The sequence below is a fragment of the Macrosteles quadrilineatus genome, unplaced genomic scaffold (genome assembly GCF_028750875.1).
Source record: "Macrosteles quadrilineatus isolate MER2022 unplaced genomic scaffold, UCM_ALF_1.0 Scaffold_6__1_contigs__length_79288215, whole genome shotgun sequence".
In the NCBI taxonomy this organism is placed as follows: domain Eukaryota; kingdom Metazoa; phylum Arthropoda; class Insecta; order Hemiptera; family Cicadellidae; genus Macrosteles; species Macrosteles quadrilineatus.
In genome coordinates this window covers 33,047,804-33,071,576 of record NW_026542599.1, presented here as the reverse complement: position 1 = coordinate 33,071,576, position 23,773 = coordinate 33,047,804, and the positions used below count along the sequence as shown (strand labels likewise).

The 23,773-nt window shown below is 35.5% G+C and overlaps 1 protein-coding gene across 3 annotated transcripts; it reads left to right on the top strand.

Moving 5' to 3' along the window:
- The first annotated feature begins 3,013 nt into the window (after nucleotides 1–3,013).
- Nucleotides 3,014–23,413, top strand: LOC128996707 (integrator complex subunit 14-like). 3 transcript variants are annotated; one of them, XM_054422150.1, is made up of 11 exons: nucleotides 3,014–3,193; nucleotides 4,933–5,108; nucleotides 7,556–7,726; nucleotides 8,468–8,626; nucleotides 8,826–8,999; nucleotides 9,267–9,524; nucleotides 11,120–11,297; nucleotides 12,465–12,619; nucleotides 18,846–19,072; nucleotides 20,596–20,676; nucleotides 23,294–23,413. In XM_054422150.1, the coding sequence occupies exons 2-10, from the start codon at nucleotides 4,947–4,949 to the stop codon at nucleotides 20,651–20,653; spliced, it is 1,542 nt and encodes a 513-aa protein (XP_054278125.1). In that variant the 5' UTR covers nucleotides 3,014–3,193; nucleotides 4,933–4,946; the 3' UTR covers nucleotides 20,654–20,676; nucleotides 23,294–23,413. The 3 variants fall into 3 exon arrangements, with proteins under 3 accessions (XP_054278125.1, XP_054278124.1, XP_054278126.1); XM_054422149.1 differs by having other exon boundaries at nucleotides 20,596–20,702; XM_054422151.1 differs by lacking the exon at nucleotides 20,596–20,676 and having other exon boundaries at nucleotides 3,015–3,193.
- The last annotated feature ends 360 nt before the right edge of the window (nucleotides 23,414–23,773 follow it).

The window sequence follows — 23,773 nt, the reverse complement described above, 5'->3', positions numbered from 1 at the left end:
TTTTGACCCCTTAAATGGGGGTTAGTTTGAAAAAATACAATTATTTGTAATCCTTTTAAACACTCTTTATGCTATTACAAAAGCCATATCTGTATTCAAAATCATAGTATTAAAGCCATTATTAGGTATTCCTATGTTGTAAACAGTTTAATTTAAAATCAAAATTACGTAAAAATAAATAAATACCGTTCGTCACAGGCCTGTGTTCTATCCCCGAGAACCATTTATTGTAACAATGTACGTGTGTGTTTATGAAGATAGATACAGATTTATTTCCATTTAAAAATAAATTGTTATAACACAATCTGTACTTGAAATGAAATAAATTTGTTTATTATGGTTCTTTTATAAAACTTGACCAAATTGAATAGCTTGAAAGTTGAATCTTAAAATACAAACATTTATTTTATTGAAACTTGAAAAGGCATATCTCTGAATGTGTTAGACATATAATTACCATTTTGGTATTAAATTGTGAGTATTTTAATGCAGTTTCAAAGTAATTATGGTTGTTTTAATGAAAAATAACGATTAAGTCATGCTTTAGGGTTAACGTTAGCCAAACTTTAAAAAAATTCAAAATTTGGTAATTTTAGCCGTTGTTTGCGGAGTCATATCTTGAAAACTATTCGGCCTGTAATAACCATTTTGGTCTTATATGGTAGGTAATTTAATATACTTTAAAAATGGTTAGGGTTGTTCTTTATGAAAAGGTTACGCTTCAGGGTCAAAATTGGACAAACGTAAAAATAGTGCGAAATTCCATCGATTTTTAAGCTTTTTGGAGGTGATCCGGAAGGTCGCCGAGGTCGAAAATTTGGATTTAGCATCTCGGTACTATTACAAACAACATAAAAAAAAGAAACCTACTACCCCATTTCATGCAAGGTAGACCCTGATTTTTATAACAAGGTTACTGGGTTAATAACATAAAGGTTCATCAATATTTGTCTTATTTCTGGTATTTTACATATGATAATAACCCCTACAAATAAGTGCCTGGAGATCATTTTTTACATGCACAACTGAAACAAAAACATACAAACTACAAACAGTCATGATTTCCTCATTTAAACAGAGATGTCTGAAAGGGGCATCATACTCAGCGTTTGCTAGGATTCTTACAGCTCTTTTTTTATTAGCAGTACATCATTAATTTCAGCAAACCAACCCCAGAGTCTGAACCCATACAAAAGAACTCCTTGAAAAAAAGCTACATAGGCTTTTTTTAAACAGTTTTTATTTAGACAACTTTTTAGACTTCTCAAAAGGAAGATAACTCTGGAAAGTTTACTGCAAGCCAAGGTTATATGAGGGCTCCAAGTCAGTTTTGTATCAATGCAAATACCCAAGAGCTTTACAGAGGTCACATGCTGAACATCTGCTAGATAACTCTAAATTTAAACACAGAATTCTGACTGTAAATTTTAAATCTCGGTTTTTGTGTCTACTTTAGTTCTTGTCCTGTGACACTGAAATTCTTTTTGTCTATGCCGCTACATGAGAAGATCGTTTTATTTGGCTAAATGAAGGCGTAAACAGTAAAATAATAAGAAACAAATTGTAATTAAACATGACCTCTATAATCTACATTGCACCGTACAGAAATAAAACTACAATTTGGGCTTAAGCTGTTCCATAAGTATGACAAATCTACTAAATATGTTTTGATCATAGATCAAACATTAAGCCCCTTAGAAGATTTGTCATCCTTGTTGAAAATCTGAAGGCAATTTTATTGATATATCATAGATAAAACATACTCCCTTAGGTACATACCTTGTGTTGGTTAATCTATGTTGATATTATATGCCGACTGTAGAGGTTGTGTTTTTTTACAATATGTTTCTTGATTGTTATTTCAGTTATTTAAAACCTAATTTGACCAAATAAAACTATCTAATCATAAAAAATAACTGGTCTCCTAGTTATCTAACCAAACCGTAAAGCACAAATCTTAAAATTACCCTAATATAATAGAAACAATATTTCGTTTACACTAGCGATCAGTGTCGACATACATGAACTAGACACGAAAAACAAGCTTCAAAATCAACAATGGGATGAGAAGTCTACTTATGTTGCATAGTCTACGGTTTTATCTATGAAAAAGTATTTTTACACCGGTATTACACAATATTACAAAATAAATATTATAAAATAGTTATCATGCATAGCATAAATAAGCAACACGAGCAACATCAAGCTTATGATAATATATTTCAGCTTACGTAATTAAAGTAAAAAAGAAGATACAAAAAGTTATTCTATTATTCAACAAAAAACCATTTCATATATAGGCTACATCTATTACATATGTCGTCCAGGAGTAGAAAAAAATTGAAATACTTTTGGTTTTGCTACGTTGGCTGCACTTAACGCAACTTCTTATTGCCGAGTAGCGGCTGCTAGTCCATACGATAATTTGAGGACCATTGCACGATAATTTTTTGGTCTACTCAGGATCGATCAGCTGTCCCATCCGCTATGACGTAATTCCCGCGCGTTATAAGCTATGCCACGTTTTTAAAATTATAAGCTATAGAACAAACGAGATATTATAAGCTGCAGCACATTTGAGCTATGCCATTATAAGTTATGCCACATTTTAAGAAAACCGTTATAAGCTATGCCTCATTTCTACGATTATAAGCTATGGAACAACTTAAATTTTCCATTATAAGCTATGCCACATTTTCAAGATTATAAGCTATGCAACAAATTCGCAATTATAAGCTATGACATTATGAGCTATGACATCGTACCCAAATTACAATTCTACTTTTCAAATCAAACCCCCTCAGCTCCTGGACTATGAGGTGACTGGTGGACTGGACTGAACTGCACTAAAAGGACCGAAACCACCTGAAACTGAGCTGTCGCGACGCGTGACGGTGAAATCTGTTGTAAACAATAATAAATAAAAGTGTCTTAGTCTTAGAGGTTATGTTATGGTTTAGGTTTATGTTTAATGGTTAATGTAATGAAATGGTTATCATGATTATGTAGACACGGTAGGGTAGCAAGTAGCAAGGCAGGGTAGAGACTTAATCAGAATCTTCATCGTGTGTAAAGATTTGTTTGAAGTTGTAAAGATTTTTGTTTTTATGAAATAACATTTAGATTAACTTAGGCCTAAGTAAAGCTGAGACTAGCATCTCATTGTAAATTACTCACTTCATAGACTTTTGGGGTAAGTAAACTTACGCCTAAGTTAGAGCTAGGCCTATGTCCGTCAATAAATAAATATAGGCTACCCTATATCAATGAGTTGCTTTGAACATAAATGCTATGAAAAATATCAAACTAGGCTAAGTTTACTCAGTAGGCCTATCAGACCTACGGCACCAATTTGAAACTTTGGTTGTAAACCATAATTACCATCCTCTTGACCGTTGACCATTTCTGGATAGGTCACGTCAGTAATGATACAAATATCATAAAACTTACAAAAATAAAAAATATACTTCAACATATAGGCCTAATTACTATTAATTAACTTGAGTGTCAGGCGGCATAACAAATATTAAAAAACTAACTGGGCTTTGAAGTAATCCTCCAAGGAATAAAAGCTCTGTTGGCAACACCACGACTTTAACTTCTTTTTGAACAGTTTCGGCTCCAGGTTCTTAATGTTCTCAGGCAGTCTATTAAACATTTTACAAGCCAGTAGTGGGAAACTGTCCTTCACTTTAGAAGTGCGGCATCTGGGAATAGAGATAAACTAGAGATAAACTTACAAGTTTAAAAAGACAAGAGTTACAATAGGTTTACTAACTTATTCCGTAAGTTAGTATACCTTTAATACCTGCTGCGACGTCGTTGACCAGAATTTCTGGATAGACTGTGTCAAGGATAAACTAAAGATAATATTTACACTATTTACAATGCTTTTGGCAAGATGGCGTTGAGCCTATACTCGATGGAACGCATCAAAATACTCGTCAACTGAGTACAGTGGTCGGTCGACTAGCCAGGCTTTAACTTTCTTTTTAAAAGCGGACGGTTCACAAGACTTACGAAAAACACGTTTTAAGTTTTACGAAGCCCCCTATTTTAGTCCTAGGTTTCGTTTGTGGGCCGGGGTATAGACCTAATTGTTACCCTTACAGTTAAAAGAACATGAGGAAAACTGGGGTAACTTACACTTCCATATGTGTTGACACAAACAACCGAATGAAAATATCGATCGAGATATTGATTATTCGATATATCGAACTAAACAATCGAATAATCAATATTACTAATTCAGTTGTTTGTGCCAACGGATATGGAAGTGTACCCGAAAACTGCATCATATTGTCATATAGGCCTAAGTTAGTCCCACTAATAAATGGCATTTATACATCCTAACTAAATAATTTCTCTATGGATTTAATTACCCCGGTACCGGTACCACTTTTTGGTAGGAGGTTTGCTATTGTAACTTAGGCCGAATTTTATGTGGGAAAAGTACCACTAAGCTACCAACTTGGTTCCAATAAAGTAAGTTAGCGTAACTTATTTTCTGTATAGATTTCTTGCCTGTGTTGTAATATGCATCACCATTCAGAGTTATTATTTTAGCCTTGTTAACTTATGCTTCTTACTAAAATGATACATTTTACTAAAACTACTGTAGGCTACTTTTAAGTAACTTTAAGCCTAGGCCTATCACTTACTTTAACCACAGACAATGCCTTAGTCTATGTTTTAACTTAAAGTTTGAATAACTTGATGTATGTTTTTCTGTGGCTGGCTTTAATCAGTGTTCGGCTTTTGCATTGTTTGGTAGTGAGAGGTAAGTTATAACTTATGTTGAATCCAAGCACTTGGTTACAACATCCAAATGTTCATTTCATTGTATTTATAATTATAGCCTTTTGTGTGTTTAATGCAATATTTCTAATCAAACACTTTAATGTTTTAGCTTTTACCAAATACCTGTTTCAGACAACCTCGTCACCATGCCCACAGTCATAGTGTTGGACGTTTCTTTATCCATGTCACTACCAGTGACTGTACCAGACTCTAATGAAACGTTTACAAGCCTACAGTTAGCCATTCATGGGATTAACAGCCTTCTGGACTACCTTTCTTTGTATTCCAAGCTGGAGTTTGTTGCTCTGGTAGGCTAAGTATACGACAATGGTAGTTAATGCGTAAGCGAAGTTTGTCTGGTTGCCAAGACAACAACTCAACTAACCTTATTTTAAGGCGGGTCTGCACATTCGGTATGAAATAATGCACATTCCCCCCCAACACTGGATGGCGTACCGGTACTGTAATCTTGAATCAATTAAAGCATAGTAAGTTAAAGGGTTCGCAATAAAAATCTACTACAAATATTTAAGAAAAAATAAAAGACTCTTATGGAGAATTTAATTTTTGAATGCAGGTTTGTCACATGTTTATCCCAATTTAAATTTTCGTCCAACTTAAAATGACCCCAAGATAGCGAAAATTGTTAACCTTTTCAATTTTTCTACATTTACAAGAATTAAAGGAACAGCCAAAAGTGTGGAAAACGAGATCATTTATAAAGTTAAAACTATGTATTAAATTATAATTAATGTAGGCTATTTGGTTTTTTCAACATTGACTTGCATTTTGTTTTCTGCACACCAGTTACTAAGCAAAATTAAGTCATCTTTAATTTTGTTAAAAGTAAAATCACTATTTTTTTTTTCGGGATAAAAGAGGGCGACGTCATTGGCAAATGCACAGATTTGTCCATGAAAAGGAAGTGTGAGAAGATCGTTGATGAAGATAAGGAAAAGGGTGTCAGATGTCACAGATCCCTGGGGGACTCCTGTCTTTAAATGTAGCTTAATCGGTTTAGGATCTTGGTTTGTTGTATTCTATTGGACAAAAAACTACCGTACCAACTCAGCGTGGTTCCTCTTACGCCTGCTGCACTGAGTTTAGATAACAAAATATTATGGTCTACTAAGTCAAACGCTTTTTTAAAATCAATGAATAAGCCTGTAGATTTATTTTTGCTGTTGAAACTGCTATAAATCTTTTCTGTTACGGTAACTAATGCGTCCTCGGTTGATTTTCCCTTTCTGAATCCAAATTGAAAATTGCTGAAAAATTTTGAATTGTCTAACTTAAGTATTTAATAAGTCTGTTTTTCATCAACTTTTCAATAACTTTAGAAAAAACAGAGCAAACTAATTAATAGGTCTTAGATTATCCAATTTTAACGAAGAATTTTTTTTATAAATCGAAACAATTATGCTTTGTTTGAGTGTTTCTGGAAAAATCCCGGTCGAAAAGCTTAATTAAAGTATTCACCAAGCGCTATATATTTTATTAGTGGCAAGCTACTTTTGTAGATATTTGCTGATTTCTGAGCCGGATGCCCACCCCATTCATCCATTTCCGAGCAGTCAGGCTAGTTGCTCTGGTGTGTGCAAAAGAGTAACTTGGAGCAAGAAACGACAAGCATTGGCGTTCGCAGAATTATGAGTAGACTAACACCTATCCACACCCTAGGTAGCTGCTTAGCACTCAATTAATATGCGGACCCGCCTTTATGTTGCGTTGCAATTTGAGTAGAGAATCTACACAAAATTACTTCACAATTCAAGAAAAAAAAGAAAAAATTACTGACATGATTGTTATTAACCTTATTTAATCATTTGAGCTTCACTTGTTTTTTGTTGCCTGTAACTTATTATATTAATTATGCCCTCAGTTGTTATTTTTTTACTCATTTAAAATTATTTGTTGCTTAACTCAACAGTCAGATTTGGAGTAGGCAGTGCTCGATTTGGGGTGTAACGGCGTTCCAGAACCTCTCTTTCGGAAAGATAAAAATATTGGCATAACTTAAATAGGTTCAGAATCAGAATCAAACATCTTCTATCCATCTATCCATATTGTATTTACATACATGAAAAGTGTCAATTGTCAATGTCAGACTTCAACTATGTTTTTTTACATTTTTATTTTATTTTACAGAAAAGTAGAAATTGCATACAGTTTTATTGTTTATTTTTTCCCAGCAGAGTAGGGTATCTAAGTTTAAAGTTCCGGCACCTCACAAATTGAGCACTGGCAGTAGGTATCATAAAAGTTTTATGAAGTAGGCTAATTGAGTTTAGAGGAAGAATTCAAACTACAAAAATATGTGTTTGATTGGTGCAATTTTCTAAATCAATTGATTCATAGCCTCACATTTTACTCCGAAGCCCACCAAAATTTGGCTCTACTTCCCAAAATAGCCAGTTGTATAGCCTTCATTGTATTGTGCACATCATATTTTCAAATTAACAAAAGTTTTATCGTAAAGGCACAACAAAAATGAAGATTACATTAATGATCTAGAAAGCCTTTCTTTTTATATTTAATCAATGGAATAGACACCAGTGAATAGATGCCAGTAAAATTTTGTTCAATATTTTATTAAAGAAGGCCTAAATTTTAACCTGATAAATTTGGTCTTGAGGTTTAGTTGTATCTCTATAGTAAGCTGTTGATTGATTCACATCAAACATTATTAGGATATTAGATTACCCTCTCACCTTAAACTATCCTGTAAGATGTTCATAAATTACCATTGTTTTAGATGACATACTCTTCTTCTTATGAAGTCCTGTCAACATTCACTAGAGATTTTGAAGTGTTGAAAAGCCGACTTGCCCAATGTGAAGAGCAAGACAAAAGCTGTTTGGTGCCAGTCTTGACCGGAGTCAACAAATTAGTGTTGGGAGAATGGGGAAGCACTACCCCTTGTCAGGTATTGATGATTTTATTTTAAAAACCTAAATTGCCTTATTAATTGAAGCTGTTGTAAATTATCAATAATTGTCTGTTGCTAGCTTACGGGTTTCGACCTAGGGAGGAGGTGTTTTGAATAAAACATACAATTTATGGACGCTGAAAAAAATATTTAAAACAAGATTTATCTTTGTTAAGCCTAAATGAATTTGAACGGGTGATGTTTTTGGCCTCTGAGACCTCTAAACAAAAAAGTAAACCATCCCGAGCCCATATCGTGTCATGAGACTCGCTGTAATAGCTTATTTCCTATATGGGAAATTCGCTAAACCAAGCAGGCTTGTTGCACGCAATACCGGTTAAGATTGCTGCAATCTGAGCAAGATGCCGACTAAAAGTGTAATGTTGATGATTTATATGAGCATCTTGTTCAAGTAGAGATCTTGCACTGAAGAACTCAGATTTTGGTTGTTTCACTTTGAAAATAAAAACAAACTAATGATTTTTCACTTAAATATTTGTTAAGTGCCAATGATAATAAGATTTTTTTCTCTCAAAACTCGTAATGTAAATGATAGTGAAATTTGGCATTGTTTATGGTACTAGATAGTCCTATCATGGCTAGTAGACCTACTCGACAAGAGTCAACAACTTATCAACCCAAAGACCTGCTCTAAAGTAATATCAACAACCTAAAAGACAACCATTGTAGTTTATTATGCCTGTGAAATACACAAAATGGATAAACATCTCTTTACAGGTAGTTCTGGTAACCAATGGAGCAAGTCGTCGTCATTCGGAACTTGAAGCTCTCAGTAAGATCGGGCCGTTTGCGTCACCTTTGCCGTTTGCTTTCCCAGGGAAATTGTCAGTGGTCGTTGTGGCACCTCCAGGTCCGACCAATCCAATATTGTCTCAGGTAAGAGCGAAGATGGTTAATGAATATTGTCAAAGAAAAATCATAGTTTTATTGTAAGGTTGAGCTGTCTTAGTGATGCTCTCAAAGCACAATCATTCACTTTATGATTCATGTGTGAGTTTCTGCTCCGTTGTCAAATGACTGATCTAGGACCTGTCTGAGTTGTGTAAATTATTTACTGTTGTTTCTTTTATCCCAGGTAGTCAGGTTATCTGGAGGAGATGGTTCTGTAATGCAAGTAGACTCTAGTCTCTCGCCTCAGTCCATTTACAACCTGTTCCAACAACTAGCTGAAAAGAACTACGCTTCCTTCTGCGGCATGTTGAAGTGCGGAAACCTCAGCTCCAAAGTGATATTGTCTCCAGCACCTATGGTAATGTCTCGTAAATATTGTCTTGTGTTCTTTAAATGTGTAGCCTATGTTTTCTATAAAGATTCAAAACATAATTATCCTTAACAAACCAAGAGTACATAGTAAGGCATCATAAGTAGGTAGATCTTAGCTTAAAGGGTAATTTTATTGTTGTTTTAGCTAATTTTACGTTCTTGATCATCCAAAACCCATGTTATATGTCGGATCATCAACACCCACTTTTAATCATGTATTTGTTTGAATCTAAGACTTATTTATATTTTTCAGCCCTACACCAAGATCACTGACTTTGATTGCCAAACGTACAGTGTAGGCAGTGAGGTTGGAGTGTGTGGCTTCATAGACATGGCTCACGTTGGTAACCCTGCCGCTGTGTCTCGTCACCTCGTACTGCCCTTCCCTCCCTCCCCCTCTCCTGCCGCAGCTCCTCCAATCAAACAGGATAGCTCGGATGATGAGGACGACTCGTCCCATGATGAGGGGAAAACTCCGTCTTTCTGCGTTTTACTGCACGGTGCACTCAAGGTAACTTAAGTTGAGGTTTCAAAGAAAAGCCAAGTTGTTGATTCATAACTTTTAAAGGAATTAGCTTATCTGAGGAAGTAAGAGTCCAAGGAATAGTATACTGTATACTCAGTAAAAGGCTACAAAAACATTGGCCTAATTAAAGAGAGATATTTGGAGAACAGATTTGATGGTGTTACGACCAAATTTTAGCGTTATTTTTTGTGTCCTTATGATGTGTATTTATTGAAATGAAAAATGCTTGTTCGTTGTTTATTATAATTTTACAGGACATGATAATTAGACTTTTGAGAAGGACATCAAATGGCTCATATCTACAAAAGTTGCCTATAAATTAAGGTCTCCAACAATTACTGAATTCTCTGTCTTCTGGTGAGAGCCACATCAAGTTAGTATTACACTATGTACAAAGCTAGAGGTTTTGCCCATGCCATGATGAGGCATCCTCAGTGGCAAACCAGAGGTCTCCAACAGTTTTTATATTTCTGGTTTTGACTACTATACATTTCACTCTGTGGGTTTTCTGTTGTGAGGTTGTGTACTAATCTTGATATGTTTTTATAATGCCAAATACAGTAGAACCTTGCTAATCCGTCACATACGGGACCAGGAGCATGGTCGGAACAGCAAAAAGGTATCAGAGGAAAGTGTTTATTGACATAAAAACGCAGTAAAACTGTATTTTGAACAGACCACGGATAACTGATAACCACAGTTAATCCAACATGACATAAAACAGTTATTTCCAACTCATAAACTAAATGGACGTTAATGTAATACAGTAGAACCTTGATAACAAGAAACTCATAGGGCTTATAAAATACTGCTACGCTGTTTCAGGACAGAAAAATGTCGATAAAAACAATAAAACATTAGATAACGCATAAAAAAAGTATAAAATAATAGTCAGTGCCATAGCAACAGTCGTAAAATACACCGATAAAGATAACAATGACATAAAAACATCGCTTATTCTTTCTCTTTGTTCTTCTATTCCTTTTTTAAGTTTATCTTCATCCACCCTTTCAACAAGTTGCCATGGTTACTAAACACCCAATCACAGGCTACTAAAGTTGTCATGATTAACAAATACCCAATCACAAAATGTTGTGACATAGCAAGCGCACAGCAGACAGATGTGTCGTGTGTAGGCCTAATGAGCAGACGATTGTCAGTGCAAACGGATAGCTTGACCTTGAAGCTTTGATCGGCATTCCTTTGTTTTGCTTCCATTTTATTTTTGTCAAATGAACTGTGATTTTCCAAAAACAATAATGTGGGAGCCTACTTAATATTAATAAGGGACAGACATGGTTAAATATACAATGTATTTCGACACATTAGACTAAAAAAAAAAACAAACACAATTTATAAAGTTTTCTGGGTGCTTTTCTTGGACAATGAGGTTATGTTAGCGGAAGCCTATTGTGTTGGCGGCACAGTCGGACCAAGCAAGGAGTCAGACCATCAGAGGTCGTATTAACGAGGTTCTACTGTATCCAAAAACTTGTTTTTTACCAATTGTGATGGGACATGTCTAAATAAATTATTTTTTTGGGTTGGAACTTACAAGGCTGTGGTATAATTTGTCACAGGTAGAGAATATGGTGGCGTTATGTCAAGTAGCCCCAGAATGGTACGGTTTGCTCTACTCCTGGGCTGACTCCAAGAAGAAGTCTAACCTGATGCTGACTCTGCTAGAGCCTGGTAACAACCCAGTGCCTTGGTTAGGAGACATTACACAGCTGGGGACAGCAGAATCTGATAAACTAAGTATGTGCCTGCATACTTGTACCTTTGTAGAATATGTTTTAAAGAGTTTTACTGCCTCAATCACAGGGTCATCATCATCACCTGCAATTGTGGCTAACTATTAGTTTTATAAAATAAATATTCAATTTTTGTAAAAAAAATGTTTTTGTTCAAACTGCTGCAGCCTCCTTTTGCTTGCCTAGTGGAAAATCTTGCTCTGTTTTACCTGAATGTTGATTCTGTCATTAAAAACATTACAACTAACACCACCACCGTGTACTAACCACCGTACACAAAAATTATGTCCTTAACTGTGAAATATTATTTTATGTTTGTGTTTATTGTGCCAGAGTGTAGACTGTTTCGAGGGCCGCTTTTATAAACGAGGTTTTAGATTTGTTGGGGGTGCAAGGAAAAGCGAAATTCCCCTTCAATGTAGGTGGAGAGGGGCGTGATTATCTATCTGGCCCATTGTGCATCAAATGCAAACTGTGGGCCTGACTTTCCCATTCAAGTAACCCTGTTATCCTCACAAAAATCCTTAAGACCTAAATTGAAGCCCTCGTGCTCAACGTTACGTCTTTAACTCATGAAGTGTAATAGCTGAGTGATTACAGTTCTCGTCTAGTGATTAATAGATAGCCAGTCTGATTCCGAGTAAAGATTCAAACTAGATGTTTTGTAACTGAACCGGGGGGGTCAGTTACATATTGTCACTAGGGGGTCCTTGGTCTTTGGGCTCTAAATTAATGGTCTGGGCCAAAGAAACAGGTTATCTTATTCAGTAACGAAGTAACCTAAAACATTCCACTCCATTCTACCCTTATATTCAGCCTACAATATGTTATATTGAATCATAGTCTTTTTGTTATGGTCTTTTTTTGCTGCATTTTTATTGCAACGATTCAATTGAATTTATCATAAACACTTGGATCACATCGTATATGAGTTATCAATTAGTTTCTATTATTATGAAAATTTGAGTTTACAAGTTCATGAGAATCAAAATCTCTCTCTGCCTGTTAAAAGGAACATTTTTTGTAAGGAATTGTTGAGTAAATAATATGGAAGACTAAATACAGTAAAATGAACGAATAAATAAATTAGATGATCACTTTCATTACCAAGCGTATCAAAACAGGTACGACTGTATTTATTTTTATCTAAAGAGATCATTTCATGTTACAGACCCTGAGGAAACATTTCCTGTCAAACCGACAGAGAAACGAAGCTATTCACAAAGCAATGTAGTTTGGATACGTCAAGCAGGGCTACAGTCTGACATACAAAAGATATTACGTCACGCTCGGAAACTGCCAGAAAAAACACAGCACTTCTACAAGGTTAGTTTTGCAACCAAACAATTACTTTGCTTTAACTTAACATTTTAAAAAGCCCAAGTATAGCTCGGGGTGTTAGTTTGTTGAATCTGACCTACGATGTGTCTTCTGTCCAGGGCATTTGACTGTGTGGTGCATGATATTCTTCTGGAAAAACTTAAACTATTGACGTACGATGATTAATCATCTATAAAGAAAACCCCTCAATATAAGTTTGCCAAAAGACTGTTTAATAATTAATATATAAACAGTCATATGTTTTTCAATTGTTTTGTTAAAAACAGTAAATATTTCAGTGTGTTGTTTTGATGAATAAAATAAATAAGATGGTTTTTTGTTAACATTTATTTTGTCATTTCTAATGTTTAATTGTCCGTGATATCAAATCAATTGAATCACACACAGTGACGACTTCACTATATGGAATTGTTGGTTTTTCTTTGGTCTGGTTCGAATGCTATCATCAAGGATGTGACCAACAAGTTTTCATCAAAGATAGATCTAACATTAAAAAATGTCTCAAACTGGTGTCCGGTTCTTCATGGTGTTCCTCAAGGGTCTAAAGTTGGACCTCTTCTTTTAATTCTCTACATAAATGATCTAGCTGCCAGCTGCCACATTGGATTCCAGAATTATACAATTTGCCGATGACACCACGGTGTTGGTCAAAACCCCATCTGTTTCCATCTATCAAAGCATCGGAAAATTTGAACAAAATGGAACTTTGGTTCAAACAAAATGGTCATCATCTCAACTGTTCTAAAACACACTTACTTCATTTCCACAATCCACAGTTAAATGCAGAAAAGGTAACCATCAGCCTAGATTTTGGGGAACAAATCAATGCTTCTGAAAACACAAAATTTCTGGGTTTGTATGTGAATGAACATTTAAAATGGACAGAACATCAATTTCAGGTAACTAAATTGTCAGCCAAAGCTTTGTTTGGATTAAGGGTCATCTTCAAAACAACGGGACTAAATGCTGCTTTAATAGTTTACCATTCCTATTTTATGTCGAGGGCTTGCTGTGGCATTATTTCTCTTATGGCAGCCCCAATCATAGATCCCCTTTTTGTACATTTGAAACTATTAACAAATCATGCTGTGTCTATATCAGTATCAACCAACCATGTATATTTATTAAAAACACTTGACCTCATTCTCATATAAAAATCATCAACAGCCATATAACTCTCAACAAGAATCAAGAATTTATTACAACAAATTACAAAAAGAACATTTTATATTATATATTTCAATATGTATATATTTCATTTCATATATATTCATATATTTCATATATTCATTTTGTTCTATTTCTTATACAAGAATATTATTCACACATCTTGCTTGAACAAACTCTATTTTCAAACTAAACTAATGTTTACAAAAACATCTGACAACAAACATATTTAAACACATGATTAAAGAACAGACTTAATACAACATCCCGCTTCAAGATGTCCACATCTTTATGAACCTCAGTACCGCCTCGGTTTCTTAATGGACCTTCCGTAACGGGTTACTGTGCCAGCTCCTGGACGATCACGTGAGTTGCATGGACGATTAAGGACCATGGATGAACAGTTTGAAAGAATTCCATCTCCTCCGTAGTACGGTGCAGGAACTAAGAACTTCCTGTTTCGGCGAATAGTTCTCTTGTCAGTTTCCACAAGGTAGGAACGTGGTTCGTTCAATTTCCTGACTACCTTACCGTGTCGACGTAGATCTGTGATCCATACCATGCTTCCAACTTCTAATTCACTTAAACCACTCGCTCCATGTCGTTTATCAAATTGTATCTTGTACTTATTCTGGTACTTATTCTCCCTCTCAAGAAAATTCTTATTTTCCACAGGATTTCCAACCAAAGTAGATGGAAGATTGTCTCTTAATTTCCTTCCAAACATAAGTTCAGATGGGGAAAAGCCGGTTTCAAGAGGTGAGGTCCGGTAAGAAAGTAGGGCAAGTTCAAATTTATCCTTGTTTTTCTTCATTAGCCCTTTTGCTACTTTCACAGCTGCTTCAGCTGCCCCATTTCCCTGATGGTGGTGGGGACTACTTCTGAATGTGGAGAACCCCCACTCCTTTGCAAACAATTTAAATTCACTTGAGTCAATATGGTGAAATTGTGTCCCACTATCTGAATAAACACGTTGAGGAATTCCAAAACGTGAAAATGTGGTTTTGCAAACCCGAATCACATCTGAAGCCCTCATTCGATGCATTTCCTCGACTTCAAAGTATCTTGAGTAGTGATCCACGATAACCATATACCACTTGTCTTCGTGTTTGAACAAGTCAACAGACACATTTTGCCACGGGTAATCCGGGACAGTTCTCGGAATCAATGGTTCACTGTGATTAGTTGAGTTCTGAATACACACTGGACACGATTTGATTTTCCTTTCTATTTCTTGAGAAATTCCAGGCCACCACATGGTTCCCAAAGCACGTTTCCTTGTTTTTGTGATTCCCAAGTGTCCACTGTGAAGCCTCTCGAGCATTTCCGCTCGTAGTTCTTGAGGTATTATCATCCGAGTTCCTCGAAGCAATAGCCCATCAATACAACTTAACTCGTCTTTCACATTAAAGTACTCTTGAATCTCATTAGGTAAACTTGATTTTACAGGCCATTCGTCTAAAATTTGTAACTTAAGTTGTGCACAGATTGGATCTCTCATTTGTGAGTGAAGTACCTTTGTCACATTTTCATCTGTAGTGTTTATACTAATCAGACTGATTTCGTGGACGAAGGCTTCCACTTCTTCGGTCAATTCGCCATCTTCGTCAGCCGGAATAGGACTTCTTGATAGTAGATCTGCTATGGCAAGGTCTTTTCCTGGGGTCCAGGTCATGCGATAATCGTATCTCATCATACGCATTCGGAACCGCTGTAGCCTCGGTGAGAGCTCGTCCAAATTTTGTGTTTTGAAAATTGAGACAAGCGGTTTGTGGTCGGTCTCAATTGTGTACATTTTACCCATCAGGAAACATTTCAAACGGTCACTTGCCCATGTGCACGCAAGCGCTTCTCTCTCAATGTTACTATAGTTTTCTTCAGCAGGCGTTAGAGTCCGAGATATATATGCCACAGGTTTCTTGTTTTCTCCTTCAACTTGAAGTAAAACCGCTCCAAGACCTTTTTTTGAAGCATCGCAAGAAAGAATCGAGGGTTTTTGCGGATCGTAAACAGTCAAACATGGCTCTGATGATAAAATCTGTTTTACTGTGACAAAAGCGTTTTCTTGAGCTGGTCCCCAAAGGAAATCATTTTTAGTCTTTAACAAGCTCGTAATTGGCTCCAAAATCTCACTGCGGTTCGGAATAAATTTTGCCAGAAAAGTGATCATGCCCATGAATCTTTGTACTTCATTAGCGTTTCTTGGAGCTGGTAAGTCCACAATCGCTTGTACCTTGCTTGGATCAGGCTTGATTCCGTCCTTAGACAGCACAAACCCCAGAAATGTCACAGTCTTCTTGCAGAACTCCGACTTCTGCTTATTCAAGGTGATTCCATTAGCTTGCACTCTCTCTAGAACGGCCCTAAGACACTCGTCGTGTTCTTCTTTCGTTCTTCCCCATATCAGACAGTCGTCAATGTGCACTAAACAGTTCTTTGCCCCTTCTAAAGCTTTTGACATGCGGCGCTGAAACTCTTCAGGAGCGGACGTAATTCCAAAAGGTAACTTACGGAATTTATACCTCCCAAAAGGGGTGATAAATGTTGTGTAATCTTGTGACTCCTCTGCAAGGTTCAGTTGCCAGAACCCTGAATTCGCATCGATCTTGCTGAAGTACTTGGCTCCCGCGATCTCGGCCAATGAAAGTTCGATCTTTGGGATAGGATAAAACCGACGTTTCACACTGTTGTTGAGTTTGGATAGGTCTACGCAGATCCTAACCCCACCTCCCTTTTTTGCGCAAACTACCATTGGTGCGCACCAATCAGTCGCGTGTTTAACTGGAACAATCACTCCTTTCTCAAGCATATCGTCTAACTGCTCTTTCACCTTGGTTTTTAAAGGTATTGGTACAACCCTGGGGGTGGATATAGCGTAAGGAACTGCATTCTCCTTCATTTCAATCTTGTACTCTCCTTTCATATTTCCCAGCCCTTGAAATAAATTAGGATACTTAGTAGCCCAGTCAATATCATGTGAATCTACAGAAAAAATTCTCCTCACCAGGTTCAGCTCTTCACAGGAACGTCTGCTAAGAAGTGGAACAGTGATCTCCTCAGAAATATACGCAAGATCATAAACTGATACACCCTTATGTTCAAGCTTTAGCCTTAAAGTTCCCAAAATATTGATTCGTTCTTTCTTCTTTGCGCTAAACACAGGGGATTTGCACTTTCCTAGAGGCAGAGTCTTAATAAAATCACCAAGAACTCCTACTGGAATCATGGTTACATCAGCTGCTGTGTCAAGTTTAAATTTTATAAGACCTAAATCTTGGTTTCCACAGCTTGCTTTTACCTCCTGGACCCAGGCTTTGTCACTGCTGTCTATATTCCCTATGAAAATCTCAGGAACCTGTTGATAACCACTGTCTGAATCTTGCTGTTCGATTTCCTTAACAACGTTTTTGTTTTTTTCTCATCCACTTTTCGCGGGAGGGACAACATCGAAAAAAATGTCCAATCTCGGAACATTTGTCACATTTGGCTTTCCTAGCAGGGCATTCGGCCAGTGATCCGTGCCAGTTATAACCACATTTCCTGCACTTTTTTCTCATAGCATCCTCGGTGAATTTCTGTTCACCAGCTCTTTCAGACAGATTTGTTTTACCGACTTGTATTAACGTTTGATTCACCATAAAAACATTAGTATTGGCGAGCTCACGTTTTTGGCGTTCTAGCTCCTCGTGTTGGCGCAAGGTATTAATCGCCTTCTCCAGAGTCAATTGAGAGTCCAGCTGGAGTCTATCACTTAGAGCGTCATCTTTCATACCAATAATGAGGACCAGAAGCACCATCTCATCGTTCAGTTCACCCCATGCACACGTTTTTGCAAGACCATGCAAATCTGTTATGAATTTTTCAGATGGATCACTCCCTTGCTTGTGTCTCAGAAATTTTGTTCTCTCATAAATGATATTTCGTCTTGGCACAAAGTATGCATCAAAGGCCCGAAGAGCCTCGTCATAAGTATTCGGTTTTGGTGAAAACGAATCGAAAATATCTTCACTCCTACTACCCATTGTAAACAAAAGTACATCGATTTGCCGAGCGTCGGAAGTGCTATCTAGACCGCACCCCCGTCTGTACCTTTGAAAGCGATTCCTCCAGGAATGCCACTCATTCGGAGTAAAAGAGAAGGTATCTGGAGTTGGTAACGTCAGATTTATCATAGGAGTAGGAGTACACATTACTGCATTATTTTCTCGGTTTGTCTGTCCCAATGCAAAACCTAGTGACTCACCTTCAGTCTTTCTAGAATCCCTTTCTGACATGTAGTTGAATTCACTTTGGGCATCCTCCTCATTGTCCTCATACCTTTGCCTACGAGTATTTCGTTTTTTTCTGCCCTTACTTGACATCATGCGTGGTTTTAGACTTTGTTCGATAAAAAATCCACTAAGCTGCCACCATGTTCTATTTCTTATACAAGAATATTATTCACACATCTTGCTTGAACAAACTCTATTTTCAAACTAAACTAATGTTTACAAAAACATCTGACAACAAACATATTTAAACACATGATTAAAGAACAGACTTAATACAACACATTTATATATATTTCATTTTTATATATATATATTTCAACTATACAGTTGAGGTCAATATGAGAGTACCTTAGGCAAGATTGAATAATCTGCAAGGATAAAATTCCAGTAGACAGCATATTAATTAGGGCTTATAACATTCAACATAGAAACACTCTTCAGTTCCCTATCCATAGAACAGTTATTTATGAGAAAGCTCCTTTGTATATATTCAACCAAAAAACCCCTACCAAATAGGTGGTAGGAAATATTCAACCACCTCCCTAACCAAATAAAATCGACAGAAAAGATGGTTTTTCTTTTTAAAATACCACTTAGGGAACATTTGGAAATACTTTTTCCATTCAGTTGATGAATTTTTTTAAACTAACGTCACTCTTTTTTTTGTTATATATTTATATTTTGTTGTGAAAAACTGATGTGTCATATTTCTTTTCATTTTATTTCTTGTAATGGTGAACTACATTTTACAATGTGAATGATTGGTTGTCTAGGAGCTGAACCGTGTGAGACGTGCCGCCATTTCCCTTGGGTTCATCTCACTGCTGGATGGTCTGGCGGCCATCTTGGAGAGAGAATGCACACTGCTCCCTGGGGGAGCTCACCCGGACTGTGCTCTACAGTTGACTCACGCAGCCAACGTGCTGCGCAAACCGTTCAGCAGGGACCCCAAGTTCAGCATAGTGCCTATGCGCACTCGCTTCCACGAGGGGGACAATTGGTAAGTTTATGTAAATGTACCTGGACAGAATGTTTTAAAACTAAAAAGAATTAATAAATGTTATAGTTTTGCTTTTGGTAGTCTTAAACCTAACTACTTGCTTGGTTCAACTTATTTTTCCTCTGGACATTTTGTAAAGCTACCATTTACTTTTTATTCGTCAAAAAATTACCAGAAGTTTTTTTTACATGAAAATCTTTAGTGTAGAGAGGCATGTCTAAGAGACATATAGCTCTCCTTCTTAATTGTTTTCCTCAGCCCATGACTCAGTGGAGCTATACTAAAGTGAACAGGCATCAAAATGTCCACAGAGTAGCAAGATACAGAGGATAAAAGCTTATGGGACAACCGTGCGCTTTTAGCTCTGGTAGGCCTATGTTGGGGCAGAAATGTACTAGTATCAAGCAAGGAAGAGCCTGAATGGCGACGGCCACATAGCTTATTTGTACAGCACTTGTAGCGCACAGGGTCTTCCTACAGCAAGAGCGCTGTAGTAAGCTATGTGATGGCAAGGAGGGAAAGGAGAGCGGTAGAGGATGATTAGAATTTGCTCTAGACACCAGCTACTGGTGCTAGACACCAGCTACTGTTGCTAGACACCATTCGAGTGTACCATTGAATGTATCCTCTGTTTCTTACATCTCTGAGAAGTTTCCCAAATTAACACTCCTCAATTGCCTTAATTGTATGCCTAACTAAAAGTTATCATAGGAGTTTTAATGACTAAAAACACAGTTATAAATCATTCTAGCAGATTTCACTTTAGACTCTGATTAGTTTTATATGACTAAACCATGTTTATTTTATTTTCATTTCAACGTATTGAATCTAGTGTACCATTAGCCCTACATAACAAACTTAAATGATTAAGTCCCAAACTTAACTGATACGTATGAGAGAAAAGAATTTATTTATAAAAATAAATACCTCTGCCTTAAAAAATAAGGTTGCCAATGACACAGAAAAATAGTACACATAAAATATCTAAGGATTATACAGCTATAAGATTGATTAATTTTGATGTTTGCCATATAGATGATTTCTCATTATGGTCAACGAACCTCTTAATGTTTCATTAATAATAATTTTCAAAAAGGATCTGTCCAAATCATATTGTTTCCAAAAGTTCACAAAAAATTTTGATAATGTTCCTCTAGAATCAATAAACAATCCAATCACCTCAATTTTTGAAATTTTAAAATTTTGCTTGAAATATTCAAAGGTAGAATCATAATTTTTTTCTTTTCTTTTACATAAGTCTTTTACATAATAATTAATTAGTCTAAAATATGTAGGCAGTTATATAATGCAATAAATAACTAAATTTAACTTTTCTAAAAAAATATGCAATAAATAACAATTATATACAGTTTAAAAGCATTTTAAAGAGTTGAACAGGGCAATAAAAAAGAGAGGACTAAAGTTGACATGCACTTTGATTAATTAATATATTATAAATGTTGTTGCTCAATTCATTGTCAAATGAATGAGATAAGACTTTTCAGCTACATTGTATGTTTCAGGCTTTTTCAACCTAAACCACAAACTGGTGTTAAAGAAAACTTACCTAACCCAATTTGAATACATTTTATGCAAGTTGAAAAGTATGTTGGTATGGTAAAATCTTTTTGTAAGTTTTTTGTAAAGGAGTTATTTAGTAATAATATGAGCTGGAATTAATTGTTTTAGAATAATTTTAACTTATACAGATTCCCTAGTAAGCTCAGATATGTAGTAACTAATATTATTTGGGTTTTACGTAACATTTAAACAGGTTGTTAACCAATTGGAGTTTAAGGCTACCTGTAATCCTAGTCCACCTGATCTTTGGACAGTTTTTTTTTTTACTGATTTTGTAGATCTTTATTTAATGTTTTTTCAAACGAGTAATAATCAACTGAGTTGCTGATTTGATCGGTTCGGCTTTTTTTAGTAGGTTTACAGTTATTTCTCCTTAAATTATTTATTTATTTGAATAGCATTTTTCTCTCTACTTTTGCAAAAGTATTACAGTGTGATCGGACGTTGAGACTTAGTTTGAAAATGCTGTCCCTCGTCTCAAGATTACTGAGGTTCATGGTTAGGTTGGTCCAGTACTTCCTCTCTTGTTGACCTATTTATAAAGGCGAAGGTCCGTATCTCATTTGTGTTCAAGCTCGAAGCAATCACAGTTTGAGTAAATTAGGACACAAGCCCTTGGATTATCATTTTCCCTATCTGATACTAGCCTCAAATGGTTCCTTTTTTGACCCATGGATCTTGAATGAAGGCGATGTCCAGCCCTTCATTGGCAAACATCCTGCCCAGGGCTGCTGTAGCACCTTTTTTGGCATGATGTAAGTTGGCCTGTATCAATCATTCCAACTGCCTGCTTGTATGAGTTTGTGGCGCTATGAAACTTGAATATGGGGAGACTCGTATGTCGGAACTTATAACCCAGTAACCTAACGCATTTTACCTTGCATGAAATGTGGTAGTAGGTTTTAGCGAATTTCCCTATAGGGAAGTAGCTATTACCGTAGGTGGCATGGTAAGACCTAGGTGCGGGACCGATTTACTTTTTCATTTTGATGTCCCCAGAGGCCAAAAACACCATTCGTTCAAATTTTTATATATGTATATATATATATATATATATATATAGGTATATATATATATATATAGATTTATATATATATATATGTGTCCGTGAACACGATAACTTGAGTAATTTTTATCCGATTTTGATGAAATTTGGTTTGAAGGTGTAAGGCGGGATAAACTTGAATGAGTTCGCGAACCAGCATGATCGGACCATGGGAACGGGGTTTTACGGGGGGTTTTATGGGGTAAAAATGGGTTTTTCTAATTTTTGACCCTACAAACGAAAAATTTCCCAATTTCTCTTCAGACCTTCTTAAAGAGCTTAAAAAAACAAATAATTTAGTATATCAAAGTGTTTTTGTACTATTATTAGTTACGGAGAAAATTCAAATAATTGTTATTTTAAAATTCCCATGTTATTCTTATGGGGAATATTGTAAAATGTTGTAGTCTGCTTGTTTATGGATATATTTTGATCAAACTTGGTAAATTTATTTATTTTATACTAAGTTATTAATATTTCTCTAAAAAACACAACCCTCCCTGTAGCAGCAAGCCTATGTACTCATAAAAATTAATGTTTATTAAATACATTTAATTGAAAATCAATTCAGGCAACTGGAAATTCGCTTAGTCGGCAGGTTTGCTGCGGCGGGGGTATCTTTTTTTATTTTGTTTGTAATAGTTCCTGAGTTGCTAAATCCAAAATTTCGACCTCGGCGACCTTCCGGATCACCTCCAAAAAGCTTAAAAATCGGTGGAATTTTGCACTATTTTTACGTTTGTCCGAATTTGACCCTGAAGTATCACTTTTTCATAAAGATCAACCATAACCATTTTTAAAGTACAATTAATTACCTATCATTTAAGACCAAAATGGTTATTACAGGCCTAATAGTTTTCAAGATATGACTTCGCAAACAACGGCTAAAATTACCAAATTTTGAATTTTTTTAAAGTTTGGCTTACGTTAACCCTAAAGCATAACTTTATCATTATTTTTCATTAAAACAACCATAATTACTGTTTTTATACCATCAAAATTTTATTTAGCGCATTATGAAAACGCTGCTAATTACATAATAGTAAAAGATATGTTTGTAACTACTGTAACAGGATTGTAAACGTTGATGACGATTTTGTATAACCTTAAATTAATTTTTTTAACGAGCAAAAGGTTATTTCCACGTTATGATGAAAATTGTTGTTCATCACACGGAGTGAAAGTGTCTTTTTGGTACTTAATGGTATTTCTAAAAATTTTGTAAAACTTGATTGCGTACAAAAAAGAGCCAACTTTGCTCCTACAGATGAAGACTACGATTTTTATTTACTATAAACATTTGAAAATATATGTTCTTGCTATTTTATGAACCTTACCTATGAAAAAAGAATAAGAAAACACAAAAAGTTAATAGCTATTTGTAATAATTATGAGACTGACATAGTGCTTTACTAAATCGAAGAAATTATCCCATGTTTTAAAAGTTAATAAAAATACAAATAGTTATCTTGTGTTTATCAACAACCTTAGATTCTATTCAATTGAGTTGGCTGTGTCCTTTACCTTACTATAAATAAAAATTGATTCCTTCATAAACACAACAAAAATTTAATTATTGTAATTATTTTTTCCAGATTGGCTGGTGTTTTACAGACTGCAGCGCTCATGTTTTGTACAGTTGTAAATATTGTATTTCATGTATATCGTTTGTGTCAATTTTAAGTATTTACATTTTATAAGTAAATATAAAAAGTCTAGCGATTGTGTGGTGTTTTTTTTTTACTTTTCCATCATTACCTCTTTGGCAAAAAAAAAATCAAAAGGTGGTGAAATTATATAGTTATTTGTGTAACTAGTCTGCATAGTGGCACTTTGCCCCCGGCTTTCACATTATATTCAAGTCAATCATTTATTTTCACAAAACGTTCACAGATCCAGCATAGCTGGGAAACAGGTGAAATGGTCATATACATAGAATACATAAAACCATGATAACTAAAAAATATGCTAAGAAATCAAATAAATACATAATTTAAAAAATCATTTACTTTATAATACACTCTGTTAAGCAGCAATTTGGCAACTTCTTTTTTGTATTTTTCAAATGATTCTCG

What these genes read in the sequence shown, in the direction of transcription:
- LOC128996707 (XM_054422150.1), top strand. Translation starts at nt 4,947, where the DNA reads ATGCCCACAGTCATAGTGTTGGACGTTTCTTTATCCATGTCACTACCA. An exon ending in CCAATCCAATATTGTCTCAG is followed by an intron (nt 8,627 to 8,825) that starts GTAAGAGCGAAG and finishes CTTTTATCCCAG; the next exon opens with GTAGTCAGGTTATCTGGAGG. An exon ending in TACTGCACGGTGCACTCAAG is followed by an intron (nt 9,525 to 11,119) that starts GTAACTTAAGTT and finishes AATTTGTCACAG; the next exon opens with GTAGAGAATATGGTGGCGTT.